General features: G+C 40.1%; 2 protein-coding genes across 2 annotated transcripts in view; one reads left to right on the plus strand and one right to left on the minus strand.

The window, feature by feature from the left end:
• Positions 1-107: 107 nt before the first annotated feature.
• LOC135072173 (uncharacterized protein F54F2.9) lies at positions 108-10,964 on the plus strand. Its single transcript, XM_063966130.1, has 10 exons — positions 108-376; positions 812-960; positions 1,050-1,221; positions 1,388-1,614; positions 2,347-2,515; positions 7,300-7,530; positions 7,971-8,117; positions 8,158-8,292; positions 8,777-8,926; positions 10,727-10,964. The coding sequence occupies exons 1-10, from the start codon at positions 245-247 to the stop codon at positions 10,859-10,861; spliced, it is 1,647 nt and encodes a 548-aa protein (XP_063822200.1). The 5' UTR covers positions 108-244; the 3' UTR covers positions 10,862-10,964.
• Positions 10,965-12,209: 1,245 nt separating this feature from the next.
• Positions 12,210-14,541, minus strand: part of LOC135072174 (hemocytin) — a 77,069-nt gene continuing 74,737 nt past the window's right edge. Inside the window, exons 54-55 of the mRNA XM_063966131.1 lie at positions 13,750-13,914; positions 12,210-12,872 (exon numbers count right to left, since the gene is read on the minus strand). Of these exons, the coding sequence (XP_063822201.1) occupies positions 12,778-12,872; positions 13,750-13,914 (260 nt within the window). The 3' untranslated portion in view covers positions 12,210-12,777. The remainder of the gene's footprint in view (positions 12,873-13,749; positions 13,915-14,541) is intronic.

Consider the following 14,541-nt stretch of genomic DNA (forward strand, 5'->3'; position numbering starts at 1 on the left):
AATAACTTACACAAGGCCAAAATAATTAATAATGTTGAGCACAAGAATTTTATAAAAATCAAGTAAGTAGATAGATTCGGACCGGTTAGCTGCTTGATAGAGCTGTCAAGTGTCATGCTCCCCCCCTCCCCCTTTCCCAGGCCAGCTGGTGAGTTGTCAAAAAAGGCGAGTGAAAAATAGGGAAAAAATTCGATTTGTACAGTCTTTTCTAAATTAGATGGTCGATCTGAAATAATTGGCAGTCATGCGCTTGGTGGTGGTGATACTTGTGGCGCTGGCGAGCGGCGCTGCGGCGTGGGACGATGGGGATCTCGAAGTATTCGACGTGGTGGAAGAAGTTAACCAGAACTTCTATGAGCTGATGGGAGTTGCACAGGTAGGGTTCTAATTTTGTTCTTACACGTTCTATTGATTAAATGCAAGTGTAATTATAGGAGCAAACCGTATATAGCTCTAGTATTTTGTCTTACAAAACTGGCAATTTGTTCAAATATTTTAATAATTAAAAGTTGGTCTACTTGGGAAGATTATAACTAAGACTTTTCCATTAATTAATCTATATCGGATTAACATGATAACAGTTCATGATTAATTGAGAATAAACCTTTATGAACTTTACTACCTACTTAATAGTGACTGAGTTTCTTGCGCTGCTTCTTCTCAGCATTGGCCCATTTATTGTCCCGAAGCAGTGGTAGGGTTAATATTGGGACGTGTAAAAGTGCTTTTTAAAAGCCTATTTGCAAAAATAAATGAATTTTATGAATTTTTAATTTTACTTCTGTAACTTCATACATTGATTTTGTTACAGGATGCAACCCCATCAGAAATAAAGTCGGCATTTAAGAAATTAACATTGAAATTGCATCCGGATAAAAATGATTCTCCTGATGCTGATGTACAGTTTAGGAACCTGGTATCTGTTCACAATATTCTCAAAGATCCAGGAAAGAGAGAAAAGTGTGTACTATTATTTAGAGCTTTATTTTGCTAGTGTTTGGACAGATCAATTACAATTTATGAATATAAAATACTTATGAATTTTTTAGGTATAATGATGTCCTCAAGAATGGTCTACCAAACTGGCGTTCTGCCATTTATTATTACCGACATGTACGAAAGATGGGCCTGGCGGAAGGATCCATCATTTTGTTCATCATCATCTCATTCGGGCAATACGCTGTCGGCTGGGCTGCTTATGCTGAGAAGAGATTTACTGCAGTAAGATTTGCTTTTATTGTAAAATAAAAAGTTATGTAATTTATAGATTGTGTAACCATCAAGTTATCAAGCTGAATTTGTGTCTTTCTTGATAAAGTATTTCAGAATCTTGCATTATCAATGAATGTCTGCAGCTTCATATTATTTTAATTTTCTTTTATTTTAGGAGCAAATACTAAACAGTAGGGGAAAGAAACATTCAAAGAAATCTGGGTTTGATGCTGGCCTGGCAGAGATATTGGAACAACTACCGAAACCAAGTGTAAAAGATACACTGCCCTTCCAAATACCGAGGTTCATCTGGTGGTCCATTACAGCCATCCCTCGAGGCATAGTGGAGCTCAAGAGGAGGGCTGCGGAGAGGCAAGAAGAGGAAAAAAGGCAAAAGAAACGGTAAGTGTCTAGACATAAGGAAAATTTGCAAAGAATTACTTACATTAATTACCGACAGTATTTGTTGACACAAGTGTAAGAACGGAGTAATTAATTTCTCACATGTAATTAAGTTAATTGTTTTATGTACCAATTAGTATTTTAAATACATGGTTACATCGATGAATTCATTATAATACAAAACTGTGAAACTTTAAAGTCTATTGTTCAAATTGTTTTCAAATTATATTATGTAGTGAAGTATTTAAAAAAAATTAACAAGTCGGGAATCGGCAGTCCGACATCGACATAATGGTTGCCTACTAGACTAGTTTCCTAAAAAAATTTTTTTAGTCCGTCAATTTTGATATAAAAAAATATTGGATACGTATATTTTGAATTGTCAATCAAACGAATAATTACAAAGTTGTAGTGCGTTGAAGTTCCGCGCGCCGTCACAAAGTGCTGCACTTTTACGCACTCACTGACGTCACAGGCCTTTACTTTAGAACTTTGGCACGCTTTATCTCTTTACATTTTCATTAGTTTTAAAAAGTGAGAAATACGTGTCGAGTAGTTTTTGATATGCTAACTGAGGGACTAATTAAAATTTGCTTTTTTTTACCCAGGAAACATCCCTATTTACGGGACTATTCCCACCTCTCGTTCCCAACTCCTGTGTAGCCAGGATCTACAGCTTGACCGCCATAAAACCCAACCAGTGAAATAACATAAGTCTACATTCTTAAACAGGGAAGAAGAAGAGCGCCTCCGAGCCGAACGCGAGGCGGCCGAAGCGGCGAGCCGGCCATCGGGCGGCGCTCGGAGACGGCGTGGCTTCGAGCCGCCGGCGCGGGACCACTGTCTACTAGACGCTGCCGATGCGACGGAGGACGCGCCTGTACCCGTGCCTATTAAGCCTGTGAGTACACTTGCTATGACGCGACTTGACAACTGTTGCGTCTCCGTGCCGAGCGCGAGGCGTGCCTGTCAGGCCTGTGAGTAGACATGCTGTGGCGAGACTTGCCAATGTTTTTTATTTTACTATTGCGAGACTGTGTTTTTGTTTAAAAGCCAAACCCAATATTGCAATTTTCTGTTCTTGTATTTGATACACTGAAATTGAAGCTTATCAATATTTAAATAGATACATAATAGTACAAGTTTTACAAAACAATAAAACTTGTATTATTGAGCAGAGACGATGCACAGCATCTGGTGAGAGAGATGCGTCTACTTCCGGTGTAGTTTTTTAGCATTTTATACCTTAAATGACGTCTTTTCCGCAATTATTTAATAGGAATTGATTTGACTTACTTCCGTTTGCCGCCATTTTAGTCACCTGGGGGCGAGCTTGCTCGGAGTTCTTCATAGAGAGCTCACCAGGAGGCCTTCTTGGGATGCTGTGCATCGTCTCTGCTCAATAATACAAGTTTTATTGTTTTGTAAAACTTGTACTATTATTCGGCATGTGACGATGCACAGCATCTGGTGAGAGACTTGTTTATTAGCTCCTGGTGACTACTTACCAATGGCGCTATGTGATGAAAGTTTTCGAGTTTCTGTAACAGAACTAGATTAGAACATGATTAATTTCAGGGTATTAACATGTTTTGTTCTAAATGCACAGTGAGAGCAGCACTAATATCACAAAGTAGGAGGGTTTGTACTTTTGTATGTTTGAAATGAATAAACTGGAAAGCTACTGAACTGAATTCAGAAATTCTTTCCTCATTAAAATGCAGATTGAGTGTGTATTGATATAATTTGCCCGTATGGCAGTAAGATTCATGCGAGTCATCAACATAAGTTTATAATACAGCCGTACGATGTGATTGAAGAGTATCCAACATGCATGCTTTAGATCTGTTGATTGAAAGTTATTAATTAAATAATATGTTATTTGGTGTATCGGTCGTAGATCAGTTAATAAAAGTGTCTGCCTTATAATATTGCTATTATTGTTCTGCCTACACCAATATCTCATCAAATAATTTCATCTATATGGCTAAATATCAACCCAAATTAAAGATGCCAGAACGAAGTCAACAATGCCAGGAGAGGTTTTAAATCCAACATCCTTTATACTGTTTTTATCCATGTAGATTCCTAGCATTACTTGGTGTTGAAAAAATAAATAAATAATGTGTTATTATATTCCGCTGTTCGCCTCTGCTCGCCTGATTCCAGTAACTTACGCAACCGTAACAAGGGCATACCTATGTTGTTTTTTGGGATTTGCTGTCATTTTTCCCAGTTGTTTGTATGATGCCGTAACGGTGCCGAACTTACTTGTAGGTCAAGGTTTATTAACTTAATCTTGAAATTATTCAGGTGAGACTATGTTTTGTCATGTCAGCAGCTGATGTAGATGGTAGGAGAAAAATATACATATTAAGCTAGTCTACGAGAAGCCTCGTAAAGGTCACATTTTAGATACCTACTGTTGGGTTTAAGGCCTTTATCAGGAAGTGAAATTGGTTAAGCTTTTATGCTTAGTAAGAAAATTAAAGTTATCTTTAATATAGTTTTAGATTAGTAATACCAGCCCCCCTAGACAAGTAGCACTTTTTGATCGAATCGAAAATTGGATACGTTATAACTTCATATAGAAAAAAAGAAGGCTAATCGACCATCCTTCGACTGGTTTGCGATTTTAAAGTAAATTTTGTCTAGACCCACAGGGCATAAAGGTAGTAGAAGAGTAGATAAACGATTTAGTCTAGCAAATAAATCTTGCTGTCGAGCTTCAAGAGGTAAGTATATAGCTACGACTGTTTTCCTTAGGCCATTAGTTTAACCACCAAGGCCAGGTTATTTTATAAGTTTTTAAAGTGGATTTTTGCCAGGTATGTTTTAGGAACGATACCTTATTACCCCCAACTCAACATACTAAAAAATTACATGTTACCTGATCCTGACGTGGAGGTCACCATGTGGTAAGAACATGGTGGAGATTCTGTATTTTGAGGGTCGGCCTCGAACCCTAAGAAAAGAGCTGAGAAAAGCCAGAAAGGTCACTTCGAGGTGCTAAGCAGGTACCTTTTGCTGTGGTAAGAAACGGGACAGCAAAGATTTAGCCTAGTTTACCACCATAGCCACCCTGGTTGAAGTCGTTGCAAAGGCTGCTGGTGAATCTCTGTGGGGTCTCTGGATATCCAGTTTCCCGAACTTTTGGAATATTTACCTTTGGATTTGAACCCAGGAGATGCCACTAAGTAGGTTGTTTTCCCCGTAAATCGACCTAGATCGTCAGATAAATTTGATTGAATCGACCTGGGAGATAATATTTTGCGCTGTCAGAGCTATTTTTACCCGACTGAACCGAAAGGAGGTGATGTTTTTCAAGTTGAAAAGTTAGAGAGACAGTTCCAATAGAGGCTCTGAATGTGCCCCTTCCTCCCTTAGTTTCGAGTATAGGCTATGCTTTGATTGTCCGATAGCAAAATTAGTGAACGCACATGAAATGAATGAAAGAATGAGAAATCCCCCATCGCTGATTATGATTTCTGATATTTTGTAGACATCCAGATTGTTGTTAAGAGATGCTGAGCTGGAGTCTTGTGTATTGGATCGGTTGTGTGGGGTCGAGTTGTGATGAGCCCTCACTGGAGATCAAGCTTACCATTATAGGCACTTGTTGAGTCGTATAGATTTCGTATTTACCGACTAAATCCTTAGAGATGACGACTTGTTGAACCTGAGTTCACGTAATTGACAAGGTTTAAAGTGTTCCAGAAGATAAAATGTTACACACTAACCTTCCGTTCTAGTAGTTGCTGTCTCGTCTGGTTTGTCAAAGGTGACGAGGTTTAGTAAGTAGTTTGTGATTGTATTAATGTTTTTCGGTATGCAGTAGAGAACGAGAGATTGATAATTTTAGGGTACCTTGACAAGAAATGCGGAGAGGCCCGCGGTGTCTCTGTGATCGGTATCTGCATCCAGATTTAGAATTTAGCATTCAACTACTTCATATCAGATCAATACTTACATAATTGTATCTACTGATTAGGACGTTTAATAGAATAGGTTGTTTGGTCTGTCCTTCTTGCGAAGGAATATTGTGAGGAGCAGGTGAGCGGTGCCTTATCTGGTAATTTCAGCACCTTTTTTAACAGGATTTCGGTTTATTTGGTCAGCGTTAGACAGTCAAGAGTGTTACAACGCTGAATAAAGCACGGCGTTGAAGGGACAAGCACCGGCTTGGAGGTGAATGGCAGACGCATCCCTGGAACCATTGTCAGATAACAGGTTGACCTCCGCAGTCTGATGACGCCTGCCACTGCCTAAGATACGCTCAAAGGCAGCCTCCGTAGAATTTGCTGAGTGGAAAGTCACTTGACTTTGCTATTCTTATTTGGTCAGCGCTAGACAGTCAAGAGTGTTGAGAAATAAATTATTTCAGTAAAAATCTGAGCAGAGTTTCTGCTTACGATGTTGCTAGTTTGGAAGTTAAAGACGCTATGAAGAACTCCGAGCAAGCTCGCCCCCAGGTGACTAAAATGGCGGCAAACGGAAGTAAGTCAAATCAATTCCTATTAAATAATTGCGGAAAAGACGTCATTTAAGGTATAAAATGCTAAAAAACTACACCGGAAGTAGACGCATCTCTCTCACCAGATGCTGTGCATCGTCACATGCCGAATAATAACTACTATTTTCTACGGTGAAATAATGGGATAGCGACTGATAACTGTTTAGCCTAGGCGCAGACCATCGATTTTTCGTCGGGCGATAGTTGAGTCGGGTAATTGAATTGTATGAGCATGTATGGAAGTGCGTACATTACACCGATTTGATTTGGCCGATACTTCATACAATTTAAAATCGGCACAACTATCGGCCAATTAAAAATCGGTGGTCTGTACCTAGTCTAAGTCGTAGCTTTTTCATTTTACGTTTCGACTCAGATTGCGTCCTTGTTTCATTGTTGGAGCAATCTTGCCCAATTTTGATTTGATTCGCTCACCGCTCCGATTTTTCACATAGTTTTAATTTAATATTGCTCAAACATTCTCAGTGCAAGACTTGTTGTTGTCGAAATCATTGAGGCTTTTACCCAGCAGTGGATGTCTTTTGCTTGAAATAACTTCTTTTTTCCCTAGCCCTTTTTCCCATTATTTGGGGTCGGCTCTCCTTATTCTTAAGCGCCTTGTTTTGATTGAAATAACAAAGGCACTTTATTTAATTAATCTATTCTATCGCATTGGGGTAACCTGTAATGTTAGAGATGATAATAATATCTGTCATCATATTATGATTGTAGTTAATTAAATCTATACTAATATTATAAATGCGAAAGTAACTCTGTCTGTCTTGCTTTCACGCCTAAACCACTAAACCGATTGATGAAATTTGGCATAGAAATAGTTTGAGGCCCGGGAAAGGACATAAGATAGTTTTTATCCCGGTTTTTGAAACAGGGACGCGCGCGATAAAGTTTTTCTGTGACAGACAAAATTCCATGCGGGTGAAGCCGCGGGCGGAAAGCTACTTACTAATAATCTCGTTAAACCCTCGTGGTCAACTAAATATTAATATGCTTAAGTTACGAGTGGGTTCACCACAATAGTCGAGTGGCGGCGGGGATGGAACCCACGGTTCGATATCGGTTAGTCCGACCCCTTCACCGTTCGGCTATCGTGGCTCAATATTTATTTATTTATTGGATTGAAATAACAAAGGCACATTATTTATCAATCTCAGGCGCCGCCAGTGATCAGCGGCGGATTATGGACCGACGACGACTTAGCCGAGTTAGTCCGGCTCGTCAAGAAACATCCGCCGGGCGCGCCGGAACGCTGGGAGCACATAGCTAGTGCTATGGGCCGCAGCGTGCCCGAGGTCACGCATATGGCGGCCAAGCTCAAGGAGAACTGCTACAAGGTGCCTGGACAAGAGGCGAGCGAGCCGGCGCCTGTTGAGCCGCCTAAGAAGGTATGTTTAATGAACTTGATCTTTATAACTGCCACCTGCCGCCATAGGCCATTGCGTAGGTACACTGAGGTCACAGAAATGGCGGCTTAACCTAAGAACTATTACAAGGTCGCCTGTTGAGCCGCCTATGAAGGTATGTTTAATGAACTTGATCTTTATAACTGCCACCTGCCGCCATAGGCCATAGCGTAGGTACACTGAGGTCACAGAAATGGCGGCTTAACCTAAGAACTATTACAAGGTCGCCTAAGAAGGTATGTTTAGTGAATTTGATCTTTAGAACTCATAGTCATAGCGCCATAGGCCATAGCGTAAGGTCACGCCCATGGCGGCGAAACTCAAGGAGAATTGTTACAAGGTGCCTGGACAAGAGGCGACTGAGCCGGCGCCTGTTGAGCCGCCTAAGAAGGTACGATTATGATCAGTGATTTACTTTAAAGTTTGGTCTATGTAGCTCACAGTCATCTTCTGCTATGGGCCGCAGCGTGCCTGAGGTCACGCATATGGCGGCCAAGCTCAAGGAGAACTGCTATAAGGTGCCTGGACAAGAGGCGACTGAACCGGCGCCTGTTGAGCCGCCTAAGAAGGTATGATCAGTGGATTTGCTTTAGAGTTTGATTTTTGTAGCTCACAGTCATCTTCTGCTATATGGGCCGCAGCGTGCCCGAGGTCACGCATATGGCGGCTAAACTCAAGGAGAACTGCTACAAGGTGCCTGGACAAGAGGCGAGCGAGCCGGCGCCTGTTGAGCCGCCTAAGAAGGTATGTTTAGTGAATTTTATATTTATAGCTCTTAGTCATATGCCGCCATGGGCCATAGCCTAAGGTCACGCACATGGCGGCCAACCTAAAGAAGAACTGCGTGCCCGGGCAAGAGGTGAGTGAGCCGGCCTCTGTTGAGCCGCCTAAAAAGGTATGATAACTGAATTTGATTTAGTTTGATCTTTGCAAGCTCATTCACAGCAGATTCATGCTCTGTCTTTAATACAGAAGAACGATAAACACACTTGAACCACAAATTGACACGCTGAACTAAATGTCACTGTCACATAGAACCTAAGCTAATTAAAAATTACTCAATTTTTTAAACTAAGGGCCGCATATTTATTTTACGCGCGTATGGAAACCCATAGTTTAAAAATTTCAGTAATTTTTAATAACGCAAAATGTCTATTTTTATATTTATTTATTTGTTATGTTATATCTTGTTGTTATGTAATTAAATCTTTTAATGAATAATTTCCAGGTGAAGACTCGCAAGACGGAGGAGGTGAGCGGCGGCAACTGGTCGCAGGCGCAGCAGGCGGCGCTGGAGACGGCCCTAGCGAAGCACCCCAAGGGCGGCGCCGGCGACCGCTGGCAGAAGATCGCCGCCGCCGTGCCCGGGAAGACCAAAGTACGAGCCGCTTTAGACTAAGACAGTGGTTCCCAAACTTATTTAATATTATTGGCAGGTAGTTGCTAATTGCTCATAAGATAGGCCCCCTTAATTTAATTTATTGTGCGTGGTGCATAATCTTTTCTTAAAGGTTTTAAGCCTTTGTTTGTCACCTGTCATCCGCTTTGCAATGGAGGGAAGTCGAACCTTAATTTCGAACTCCTCCTATGTTCTTCTGATTAATTTCGTTGCGGGTCCAATGACAGTTTAACTTTCCCCCGGGACAAACTTGACCTTCATTGGTTGGGTTTTTGTAGCGGTCAAGCTGTAGATCCTGGCTACACAGGAGTTGCAGTGGTGGGAACGAGAGGTGGGAATAGTCCCGTTTAAACTTATTTAGTCTACTGCCCACTTTGATAATAAATTATTTTTAGCGCCCCTCATTTTTGTGGTCAAGAGTCGAGCTCAGTCGGTGTCTAAGAGTCCTCCTAGTAGATGACGCCTCCCAAGCCTCTACACAACGTCCCGATTATTTTTCTGGGTCTCTTACCGCCCCCCTTTAATCCTGCAGCGCCCACAAGGGGCGTTATCGCCCACTTTGGGAAAGACTGGACTAAGAGCTGATGAACGCCAGACCTACGTCATTTTATAAAAGTAACATTTCCAACTCCTTGCCAGACAGTTTTTTTAGGATAGCTGCCAAAGCCACGATGACCCAAACTTCATGATTCACCAGCATTCTATCCTAAATTGGGAGCATACGCTGACAAACTTTCAGCTTTTATAAAATGACGTAGGTCTGGCGTTCACTAGCTCTTAGTCTACTTATTATATGACATTGTACAGCGCCCCTAGTGGCTACTTCTAAAAACTAAAGCCATCATAGATTTTTTTGACGCACTCGCTCGCGAGCACACCTAACGTAAAATTATGGTAAGCACACTTTATCGTCTATTCTACTACTCAAATACAACTAGGTAGTAGGAATACAGGATCAATATTCAATATCAAACGAAAAAGAATCACGTCCCCAAACTAAATGACTGATTGCTGATATTAATTTGCATGGAAAAGCTTTTTTTATTTGAACTTAGGTCCCTTGTGATAAATTGATGCGCTCGATCCTTTTTGAAAATAACTCTCTGTATTACTAGTTTTTGCCCGCGATTCTAAAAAAAAACAAATGTCATCAGATGCCTGCAAAATTGCTTTGCATGCCATGACTACATTTCTATTTCCAAATATATTGTGACTTTGAAACCGCCAATATAGTCTATTGAAATAATTATTGATCAATTGTATTGAATAGCGGCGCCAAATATTGGGTCACAAACTTCACTGTTAGATTTTAGATAACGAAAGTGTTACAAATCACCGTTCCGCTACAATGATTCTTGTCAACACTGATTACACGCCATGATTGTTGTACAACATCGTTACATTACAAGATGTTTAAATTCGATTCGTTGCGGTCTACTGAATCTAGTGACTGAAATACTCAAGAGTTCACGGAAATAACAGAAACAGCGCTATATTTGTAATAGATTTGAGGTCAATTATTATTATGTATATTGAAATCGTAGCATGTATATGACTAAGTGAGCTGCCACACTGGCGGATTGCAAGAGTTTTCAAAGCGGAGTTTTTGCCTCGTGTCCGCCGCACAGCCGCAGCGTGTTCGCCGCGGATACGCGACGTTGCCGCTACGCTTAGAAAACGCTTGCAATCCGCCAGTGTGGCAAGGCCCTAACTTGTAGGAGTGATAATAAGCAATGAATTTATATAAATTATAACAGACATTTTCTTATCTATTTCCAGGAGGAGTGTATGCAAAGGTGTAAATATTTGTCGGAGTTAGTTAGAAAACAAAAACAGAAGGCAGATGAAGAATTGCAAAAGGACACAGAAAACGAACCCACCGAGGGTAACCAGACCGATGCCAACTCTGAGTAAAGGCCCGCCCATTGAGTGTTGCCAGTGTTATTATATTTTTAACGATGGTATTTACAGCCTGCCATATCGACTGAATAAGTCTACGAGTTTGTGGATATGAAAATCTATTTAACCATCTTTATAATAATTTACAGGAATCGTGCTTTTCAACCGACTTCAAAAAAGGAGGTTCTCAATTCGACCCGTATGTTTTTTTTTTTTCTATGTTTGTTACGCGATAACTCCGCCAATTACGAACCGATTTGAACAAATCTTTTTTCGGCGTATAGGTAATACCTCAAGGGTGGTCCCATTTAAATTTAATAATAGAAAAAACAACCCCCAAGGGTGGAAAATTGGGGATGAACTTTTTTATACGCAATATCTCCGCCGATTATAAATCAATTTGAACGATTATTTTTTTGTTGAATAGGTATTATCAAAAGGGTGGTTTCATGCGAATTTGAAGAAAATATTTCACCCCCAAGGGTGGAAAATTGGGGATGAACTTTTTTATACGCAATATTTTTAATTTTTAGTTTTTTTTTGTGTTCACGCATTTGAAGTCGGTTTTATTTTTTTTTAAAGTTAATTTTTGATGTAAATTTTCGTTGCTATAAAATATACTTTAGCTCTGATTGAGGGTCCTACGTCCACGACTCGATGTATAAACGGTACAGTGTAATATGTAAATTAAATGTAAGTCAATAAATAGGGTTGTTTATCTATATTAGAGCATGGTACAATAAAACAAGGATTAGATGTTTTTTATGCCTAGAAGCACCGACCATTATGTCGATAAAGTCTTGCTATGCTTGCTTCTTCTATGTGCTAGTAGTGCTACCATTTGTATTCATTCATACAACTAAAACTCAAGCATAGATTCAAAATTCTAAATATCAATATTTGGACCAATTACTGACTTAAATCTTTTCTTGATTGTAGGTTAATGTTTTATTGTATCATGATATTATTGATGTTTATGCAGCATTTATGTGAAAGCGCTCTGACTGTAAATAATATTGTAACATGTGTAGTGTCTATTTATTGGACGACTCGCGAACTTCCCAGTGATGGACCTTCTCTTTTGTTAATGTTATTCGAGGGATCTCCATGGAGTGTTTTGTTGTTTTAATGCACAACTAGTTTGTTATTTAAGGCTAATGTTAATTACATCACCTCGCATTTTTTGCAGAACTCAAAAAGACAACTAGATCTTATTTTTTGTAAAATAATGTTCGTCTATTTTTTACCTTTCTAACGAATTCTTGTCGTATTGAAGCTATGAGACGTAATACTATGCTCTGTGAATATAAATATTTGTGTCTATTCTCTTATTGTTCGACAAATTCTGACAAAAAGACTTCCATAATATATCAGCAGTATTTATTGAATATTTACAAGAATACAATTGATGTGATCAATTTACATGAGTGTATTTTTTATGACCTTATAATAAAGTTTGGCACTGGTTGTTGCGTAGAGATCGTAAAATAAAGAGTAGTTTTAGGTGCGTATTACAGAACAGAGATCAAAAAGCACAGATTGAGGCCTTTGATTGGTCGAATAGACATGTTGACACCACCAATTAATTGACGTACTTTTTTAAACTGTCAAAACGAAACTCTCCCATAGATTTTGTATGGCACTACGAGCAAATGACGTCACTATTTTGTCAGCTCAAACTACTTTTGTCAATTACAATGCGACCAAAAATCGTAATTTACAGGTAATTTAAAATTAATTAAGTTTTTAAGACCAGAATGAAGTGTCTTTTTAGAAAAGTTGTGATTTCGAATTATTGGAGAATGGTGTCAAATTGTCCATTACATCTAGGTATTAGACCAATCACAGGGCATTAATGTCTTGAGATTGAATCGAGTTTCGAGCGTAGTTCTGTAATACGGCCCTTATGACTGTATAGTTGTTGCGATCAGTTAGCGCGCGCCGGCGTCGGGAATGCGCATGCGCTGATAGATCTCTGGAATGTCGTAGTCTATGGTGTCGACGCCGCCCTTCGTTGGCTTCTTGCCTGTAGTGATAATACATTTTAGATTGTAGATACTGATAAATCATAAGAAACATGTATTGTTACTTTAAAAGGCATTTTTTTTGTTAACTTATCAGTGAAAATAAGGCTACAACCAAATTTTACTCCTGTTTACATATTTGTGTCATAAAAATTAATTAGTTAACTGATCAGTGTATACCTACTGACCTTCGTGACATGGTTCGAGTTTCAGTTTGCGTATACCCACTGAACGATGGGGACTCATTCATTGAACCGGAGCCGCAACTTTTTGTCCTAAAGTTGGAAATTCGTCGTACGTCGAGACGAAACCGGAGGAGGGGGAATAGTGGATCCCCTCGGGTCGTCCGCTAACGGACACTAGTGCAGCGCTGCCACGGCCCTCGCACAGGGACGGGTTATACAGGGTGTTAGGTAAATGGGTATATGAGCCAACACTAGCCCTTGTTAAAATGGGCATATAAATGGTATGGTGAAGTCAGAAATTCGATATCATCATTTTATTTTTTTTTATTTTCATACAAAATAAATTTTATAAAATCCGATTTGTATGAAAATTAAAATAATTGAAATGAAGATATCAAATTTCTGATTTCATAATACCATTTATATGCCCATGTTAACATGGGCTAGTGTCGGCTCATATACCCATTTACCTAACATCCTGTATAATACTAACCTGGCCAGCCGGAGGCGTTGGCCCCGCACGCGAGGCACCTGCAGTTGTTGGGCGAGGCCACGCGGTGCTTCTGCCGCGAGCCGTCCGCGCACGCGAGCCAGATGTCGACTGAGCCGTAGCTCGTGGCCGCGCAACACTCGCACTTGGAGTCGTGGATATTAAGCTGTTTCCATTAATATGAATAAGGGTATTAGTATTTACCTGGCCAGCCTGAAGCGTTGGCGCCGCATGCGAGGCACTTGCAGTTATTGGGCGAGGCCACGCGGTGCTTCTGCCGCGAGCCGTCCGCGCACGCCAGCCAGATGTCGACCGAGCCGTAGCTCGTGGCCGTGCAACACTCGCACTTGGAGTCGTGGATGCCCGTCACTGGAACACAGCATTCATATCATCATCATCAAATTTTGTCCTCACAGAAGCACGAATAACGGCTGTATACTAAACTTTCCACACTGGCCAGACGGGTTGGAGACTCTGGAGAGGCATATTTGTGTATTAGTCGACGTCCACGGAAAGACTGGGAGAGGCGAATGCTCAATTATACAGGGTATTAGGTAAATGGGTATATGAGCCGACACTAGCCCATGTTAACATGGGTATATAAATGGTATGGTGAAGTCAGAAATTTGATATCATCATTTTTTTTTAATTGTCTTACAAAATAAATTTAGTAAAATCCGATTTGTATGAAAATTTAAATAATTAAAATGAAGATATCAATTTTCTGACTTCAGCATACCATCTAAATGCCCATGTTAACATGGACTAGTGTCGGCTCATATACCCATTTACCTAACACCCTGTATAAGGTGTATTCACATTGCCACTTGAGGGGAAGGACATTTGAACCTTTATGCTATAGCCTGTAAAGTTTATAGGCACACAAAAATCATTAATCAATCATTAAGTATGGTATGGTTGTCCGAAGATAGTTAATTTTCCTTGTGACTTACATGAGGGCAGTGGATCACACGTCCACTGCAATATGTTATTACA

Source organism: Ostrinia nubilalis, chromosome 5, assembly GCF_963855985.1.
Source record: "Ostrinia nubilalis chromosome 5, ilOstNubi1.1, whole genome shotgun sequence".
NCBI lineage: Eukaryota > Metazoa > Arthropoda > Insecta > Lepidoptera > Crambidae > Ostrinia > Ostrinia nubilalis.

Excerpts from the sequence above, each read along its gene's own strand:
- LOC135072173 (XM_063966130.1), top strand. The coding sequence starts at position 245 with ATGCGCTTGGTGGTGGTGATACTTGTGGCGCTGGCGAGCGGCGCTGCG. Across the intron at positions 961-1,049 it reads GATCCAGGAAAGAGAGAAAA|GTATAATGATGTCCTCAAGA; the intron begins GTGTGTACTATT and ends TGAATTTTTTAG. Across the intron at positions 8,927-10,726 it reads CCGTGCCCGGGAAGACCAAA|GAGGAGTGTATGCAAAGGTG; the intron begins GTACGAGCCGCT and ends ATCTATTTCCAG.